This window comes from Rattus norvegicus, chromosome 7 (genome assembly GCF_021556685.1).
Source record: "Rattus norvegicus strain SHRSP/BbbUtx chromosome 7, alternate assembly SHRSP_T2T, whole genome shotgun sequence".
NCBI lineage: Eukaryota > Metazoa > Chordata > Mammalia > Rodentia > Muridae > Rattus > Rattus norvegicus.
Genome location: NC_141540.1, coordinates 14,574,983 through 14,582,324, shown reverse-complemented (window position 1 = coordinate 14,582,324; position 7,342 = coordinate 14,574,983). Strand labels below are relative to the sequence as shown.

General features: G+C 57.1%; 1 protein-coding gene across 9 annotated transcripts; it reads right to left on the bottom strand.

Moving 5' to 3' along the window:
• Positions 1 to 202: 202 nt before the first annotated feature.
• Positions 203 to 7,342, bottom strand: Mbd3 (methyl-CpG binding domain protein 3). 9 transcript variants are annotated; one of them, XM_087557745.1, is made up of 8 exons: positions 7,091 to 7,342; positions 3,525 to 3,560; positions 2,993 to 3,152; positions 2,614 to 2,835; positions 2,183 to 2,273; positions 1,570 to 1,747; positions 783 to 971; positions 203 to 704 (listed from the first exon to the last, which is right to left on the bottom strand). In XM_087557745.1, exons 1-7 carry the CDS (start codon positions 7,102 to 7,104, stop codon positions 788 to 790), a joined length of 885 nt encoding a protein of 294 aa, XP_087413871.1. In that variant the 5' UTR covers positions 7,105 to 7,342; the 3' UTR covers positions 203 to 704; positions 783 to 787.

Here is a 7,342-nt window from a genome sequence, read left to right as displayed (position 1 = left end):
GGAGGCCACAACTGCAGGGACAGAGGTCAGGTGTCCAAGATCTAGAGCACCAAGCACAGAGAGGCTGCCAACTGCTCTCCCCAAGTTGGAGCCCATGTCCCTGCCACACAGGGACACTGAGGCCCAGAGCAGGTAGTTCCCACAGGCCAGGGCAGCAGCAGGCACCTTCAGAGATGTGGCACACAGTGACAAGTCAGAGGCGTAGAAGTTCCTACCATCAGTTTATTGAAGGAAAGTGACTTCCTGGTTGGCTGCTGGCCCTCAGCATGGAGAGGCTGGGCAGCCCTATGGGCAGGAGCAGTTCAGACCCTGGCCCGTAACAGCCTTAGGGACAATGCAAGGTAGGCATAGCCAGGTGTGTTTCCAGAAACTTCCTCCAGTGCCCAGCAAGGCCCACAGCTCCTTGGTGCCAAGCAGGGCCTTGTCCTATGGTAAGGAAGCAGGGAGGTGACGGTGTCAAAGTGGCCTCTCAGTTGGGGCACTGCTCTTCAGTTGTCAGTGTGAGCTCCCTGCCAGGCAGTGCAGGGACAAGCGAGTTCAAGGTCCACAGGGGCTCCCTGCACTGAGACCTGGGAGGAGGCAGCCTTGGGAAGAAGATGGATGCCTGCCTCTTGCTGGCCTGGTCCCCACCTAGTCCAGGCAAGGCTGAGAAGTCTGGAGGTGGCCATGGGAGGTGGTCTGCAGCCCAGACTTGGGCAGGGCATCTGCAAGGCAGAAGGGAAGCTGTTAGCAGCCTGACTAGAGGATGGCTGACATCCAACATCCTGGCCTGTGGCAGGTACCTATGCTACACACGCTCCGGCTCCGGTTCCTCTTCCTCTTCCTCCTCTTCTTCCTCCTCCTCCTCAGCACAGGCCTTGTCCAGTGGTGCCTCCCCATCACGGGCCAGCTCCTCCACATGCGCCAGCATGTCCACCATCAGCGCCTCCTCCAGGCGCTTGCGCACCTGCTGTACCAGCTCCTCCTGCTTCCTAGGAACACACACTCTGACAGGTCACACAGGGACTTGTTCACAGGCATGCCACCCCAGCCCTCGGAAAGTCCACACAGCTTCCTCATCACCTTGGGTGACCACGGGTCTCCTGACATTTGGACTTTGTATAGGCAAGCTATGCTGAAGCCAGGGCAAAACCAGTTAGGGGCCCACATCCACAGAGCAAGGAGAGGCTCCACTGTGGGCCAAGGACCTAATTCTGGGTCCTGTTCTTGTCCCCATCTGGCCTGGCCACCAAGTCTGACACAGGAAACCCAGGCTAGACCCTCAGGGTCTAGAGAGCAGCTCAGAGCTAGTTTAAATCACCTCCCTCCCTATCCAAGGCCCCCTCCTGAAGGCTGTCACTCACTCAGTTCAGCCCCACCTAGCTTCTGCTGGTGTCTGGTTCTCCCAGGCCTGTTGTGGCCATGATTTCTCTTCCCCCAACCCCAGCATTTCTAAGAGGCTTGTCCTGCCATTTAAGTTGCCTTCATTTACAGGGTACTCCTGAGGACCAGGGAGACGATGGATGCCCCACATTCTTGTGGTGACTAGCTGTAGAGATATTGGGGGTGGGGGACAGTGCTGCCAGTTACCTGATGTCGTCATCTGTCACCATGAAGGCTTTGCACAGTGGCTGCGCAGTGTTCAGCCACACACCAGGGTTCTTCTCCACAGCCGCAGAGAGCTGGCCTGTAATGGGTAGGGTGCTGGTGTGCAGCGCACTGGCGATGGCGGACAGCAGCGTCTCATCTGTGCAGCCGGGGCCTACCCCTGGGGGAGGAGACCATGGGCAGGATCAGAGGGGGCTCCCTCAGAAGTTATGCACCCACCCCAGGCAAGTCTTTGCCAGCAAAAAGAGGAGCCAATCCAGAGGCCCAACCTGCGCCTGGCTTGGTGGCATAGCCTATAACTGTGGAGACAGTTAGTGTGAGAGTGCTCACTGGTGCCCTTACAGCCTCACTACAGGACCTGGGGTGCTTCCCAGCACCAGACTAGGGGTTCATAACTGCCTGCAACTCCTCCACCTGCAGGGGGCCGCTACCACCGCCTCCACCCTCACCTGCATGCACAGGGTGAAATTAAACTCACACTGGTGCACTGCAGCGAGACACACACACACACACACACACACACACACACACACACACACACAGAGTTTTAAAAGAGAAGCCTCAGTCAGGGCATCCACCGCCCACCCCTGCTCACCCTGCAGGCCCTTGGGCAAGTCCATGGTTCTGACCAGTTCTTCCGCAATGTCGAAGGCACTCAGTCCACTCAGTTTCTTCTCCCAGAAAAGCTTCAGGGCAGAAGTGCAGGGTCAGAGGAAGCATTGGTGTACAGGCCCCTCCCTGTGACCCCTCCTACCCAGCAACAGCGCCCAGGGTCCCGGTGTTTACAGATAGGTCAGAAAACACTAAAGAATCTTGGCTTTGTTATGTTGATTTAAAAAAAAAAAGCCAAGGTTAAAATCAGCCTCCTAAGTGCTGGGCCCCCTCCTGTTTTCTAAGAGTAAACCCTTCACAAAAGGTAGGTTTTCATTAGGGGTATAGCTACGGGCCTACAGCGAGGTTTCTTTCACCTTTAAAGAGTGTGAAGATAAGGTCGCTGTGACCCTTGGAAACCGCTCAGGGGCTCACCTGCCTCGGCTGGTCCACTGCCTTCTGTGGGTCGCTCTTGACCTTGTTGCTGGGGTGGTTGGTGATCTTGGTCACCGGTTGCTTGAAGATGGATGCAGTCTGCCGTACAGGCAGTGCAGTGTTCAGGTCAGGCTTGCCCTGGGGGGAGAAGACTCTGCAGCGGGCCGCTCCGACCGGGGTCCATGAAGGGTTGGAGGGGCCAGGGAGGTGCTTAGCCAGAGCCTGAATGGTGGCGGGTGGGCGATCAGGCAGGGAGATCTCCCACCCACCAAACCAAATGCGCGCCATGCTTCCGCCAGCAGCCAGCAGAGGTACTGACTCGATGGCGATGGAAGCTAACCCAGAGGGCCCGCCCCTACCCTGACGTCACCGCCCTCACCTTGACCTGGTTGGAGGAGTCATAGCGCACGCGCTGGCGGCTCTTATTCATCTTGTTCATCAGCATCTTTCCCGTGCGGAAATCGAAGGTGCTGAGATCCATGGAGCCGCCCAGGTACCGTGCCAGCTGTGGCTTGCTGCGAAACTTCTTCCCGCTGGGGCTGCGGGAGGGAGGCTGGTCAGCCTGAGCAGGAGCCGCCCCCTACCCACCACCCTTGCAAGGCGTGTTTTCCACACCTGTTTCCACCAGGTCATGAGGAAGCCATTGGGAAGAACAGCCCTAAGAAGCCAAGCCTTAAGCTACGGGTGGCCACAGCACCTCTGGGAAGCCTAAAGGAGGCCCTATGAGGGATTGGGGCCTGTACCCTCTGCTGCCTGGGCCAGAAACCAGCCCTTGCTTTCCAGGGGTCACCTATCTGTAGGGCTACAGGGCTGCATCTGTTTACTTTGGGGGACACGTCTCATGTTAACCCAGAGTGGTTTCAAAACTCACTTGCCGGGCTGGGGATTTAGCTCAGTGGTAGAGCGCTTACCTAGGAAGCGCAAGGCCCTGGGTTCGGTCCCCAGCTCTGAAAAAAAAAAAAGAACCAAAAAAAAAAAAAAAAACCAACTCACTTGCCAAGAATTCCTCATCTTCCTTCAAGCTCCCGAGTGGCCACAGCCTAGTCAGTGTTGTGAGAGATGGGACTCAAGGAAGGCTTCAGGGCTGCCAGACTCCCACTTATCAACTGAGTGAGCCCCACCCTTTTGTGATTTGAGACAGTGTCTCTCTCATATACTTCAGGCTAGCCTTCAATTTGTCCTATAGTCAGCTTTCCAGTGTGGGAAGGCATGTTCTGCTTATAGGCTTGACAACCCCTCAAGCAGCTTCACCAAATTCTAGGCCCTGTGGAAACTTGCTCACACAGGAGCCTCCACTGAACATCCAGACCCAAAGAATGGGGCAGCCTGTGTGGTTCAGGTGGGCTGTGTGGTGGAGTATTACTCAACCAAGAAAAGGAGCTAGGGGGACTGGGGATTTAGCTCAGTGGTAGAGCGCTTACCTAGGAAGCGTAAGGCCCTGGGTTCGGTCCCCAGCTCCAAAAAAAAAAAAAAAAGAGCTAGGCTCTGACATATTAAAACTCCAGAGGCCTTGAGGTCACTGCACTCAGAGAGGCTCAGGAAGGCCACAGTATGTGGGGGACTCCATGGATAGGGAATGTTCTAGAACAAGAAGATTTGTGGGGGCTAGGATGAAACGTGGGATTGATTAGTGGCTATGGTTGCAGAGTCTTTCTGACCAGTAAGGTCAGAAATGGCCATAGGCTGGGTGTGGCCAGTGTAGAACACTTATCGGAATAGCATGTGTCCCAGCCTGGTCTCAGGGCCGGCTCACAGGCGAGCCTACCTGATACCTCAGTCTTACCAGTTACTAGTTACAGTGAGATTGGTGTTCCCTGCTGGGAACCTCTGGAATGGGACTGTCCTGCCCAGACCAGATAATGTCCCAGGCATACATGGGGTCCCAGAGTACCCTCAGATTCCCCAATGTGAGGACCACATAGAAAATAGCTGGCCAAAGGCTTGGGGTGTTGCTGGTCTGCATCCCATAAGGCTGTTCCCTGCTCTCCTAAACAACTAAGATGGGGCACTAGGATGAGGCACTCACCCCTACTGCCTGCTAGGGACTGGGCTCCCAAAAGAATGGGGCTGGCCCTGAGCCCCTGTGCTGTTCCAGGCTGTGCACCCCAGCCCACACACGTGGGATTGGCAGCTGCTTAGGGAGTCGGGGGAGAGCACGGGCAGTGCAAGGCAAAGGATTCCTTCCTCCCCCATCCAGACATAGTCTCTTGTTAATGGGGCTGGTCTCAAACTAGCTGAGTACGGCTGGGTTCCTGGTCATCCCGTCCTCACCTTCTGAATACCGTGATGGCAAGCACAGTGAAACCTGGTCTGTATGGCTGGGACTGGGCTGAGGGCTAGGCAACTGCTCTAGTCACTGAGTGCACCCCCCACCCCCCAGCCTTAGCCCCCGGGGCCTCCTTTTAAATGACAAAATATTCTAAAATCCAATCTGATAGAGACTCCACCAGTTGGAACACAGTAGGATTCCTCCTCCTGGCGAGTGAATCTGACATGCAGGTTGATCATCCTGACAAACTGGATTAATTTAAGAACAACACAACGGAACAGGCAGGTGGCACAGGCCTATCACACAGCTGAGGGAGGAGCCACAAGTCCAGGCCAGCCCGGGCTGCACAGCAAGACCCTCAAAAATGTACATCCAACCCAAGCCACAAGGGTTGTTGGCTGCTGGGTGGGGACAGCACTTCTGATGTGCTGTGTGGCAAGCACAGGACAGGAGCTTGGCTCTGTAGGTCTGCACACAGGAGCGTGCCCAACAGTCTGCTGAGTGGGACAGCTTGAGCTTGCCCTTATCCAGGGACAGACCCACAGCACACCTGGGGCAAGGTCACCAGGCTGACCCCTAGCTCTCCACCCCTAAGTTTCCAAGCTGTGTGGGAGGATTCTGTGAGGAAGAGACTGTCTCCACAAATGGGTTGGAGAGCACTGGTAGCTATTCTGGGGCATGGATATATCTGTATGGGGACGAGACAGGTGGGGGAGCTACAAGCCTAAGGACACTGGCTTTGGATCAGCTCTCAGGTGTTGGTCCCACTGTCTGGGTCACTGTTTCCACCAGGTGTTTTACTACTTTGTATCCTAGAGAGGTGCAGACCCACAGGAACTGGCACAGCTTTGGCCCCCAGGAAGAATGACTGTAGCTGAGCTGGAATCTAGCCTATGGGCTGCAGAGGACAGTTCTGGGCTACATGCTTTAGAAAGTGCTAATAAGGGTGGGCAGATTAGGGAGAAGGGCATCAAGGCCCATGCACACAGGGAACAATTTGCATATGGCCCTAAGGGAAAACCTTGTCACTGCAGACCTGTTAGAATCAAGAACTCCAACCCTCTTTGCAGCCGGAAGGGAACCCGAGTTGGTCCTGGCTTCCAGTCTTATTACCAAAAACATAATACCAAAGGGCTAGGCAGATCAACTCACAATAAGCCACCTAATCCCGACTGCAATGAATCCCGACTGCAATGAAAGGGCAACTACAATTAGCTCAGAAGGCAGATGCTCCAGGCCATAGGACACTGGCTGAGGATGGCCAGGCATGCATCGGCCAGGCCTATCCCCACCACTGGGTGGTTTGGAGAAGGACATGACGAACAGCAGGTGTAGGTTGCTTGGCTAAAATTCAGACAGCTATCATTACCCTGATTAAGGGGTTGTAAGCCAGCCCGGCCTATGTAGACCACCATCTTGACACTGGCTCAAAAAGTCTTGCACACAAAAACCCCACTCACAGAAGGCAGAAGCCGCTGTGATAGATTGATAGATATCACTTCTACAGGTCACGGATCAAGAAGAGAAAGGGCTTTGGAAGAGCCATAAAAATGAGGGACATTTTGCAGAACAAGAAGCCAAACCCAAAATTATGCAGGTGAGGGGATCAGGCCACCTGAGGCAGTTCCCCTTGCTTCCCGAAACCACGATAAGATCCCCGCAAGGGTCAAAGGGTCAGTCCCAGCCCCCTCCCACCCCTGCTTCCCAGCGGCGTCTGGCCAAGGCCGGGCGCCCCTTGCTCGGCGCGCACGGTCCCCGATTCCGTAGAGGACAAAAGCTCGCGCCACAGGCGGGCGATAAGCCACGAGGCTGCAGCTGCAGACCGTGCGCACGCGTACTGGGCTAGCGAGAGGACGGCGTGGCGCACGCGCGCTGACAACAGCGAGGGGTGGCGAAGGTAAGCAGTAGGTTGGGCACTGGGTCCAACGCACGCGCACTGGGCGTCGAGCCGAGACCGGCGCGTGCGCACTGACCACAGCTGGCACGCAGGACGCACGCTCGTACGCACGTCGCCCGGCCCAGATCGCGGCCCGCAGTAGGGGCGCCCAGGCCGCCGCAGAGGCCGCTGGGAGGCGCCCGTTGGGGCCCTGCGCGGCCGGCGCGCTCATTCACCTATAGTAAAAGACATCCCTGTGGCCGGCCGACAGCCCCGACCTCCTGGGCACTTCTTCCCTTTCCCAGCCCTGCGGGAGCGCCGGGCACTCCCACCTCTTCCGCTCCATTGCGCCCCGGCTCTCCGCCCGCCTTCGGGCCTGCCGCCGCCGATGCCGCCGCCGCTTCTGCAAGTCGCGACCCCCGGGCTCGTCGCCGGCTCGGTTCCCTTCGCCGCCACCACCACTCGCCGCGGCTGTTCCGTCCCGCGGGCCTCCGCCCCCAGCCGGGCGCGCGCCGGCTTTGCCACCCGCTCGGCCCCCTCCCCGTGCTTCACAGCCCCCGCTAGGGGGGCCGCTCCGCCCACCC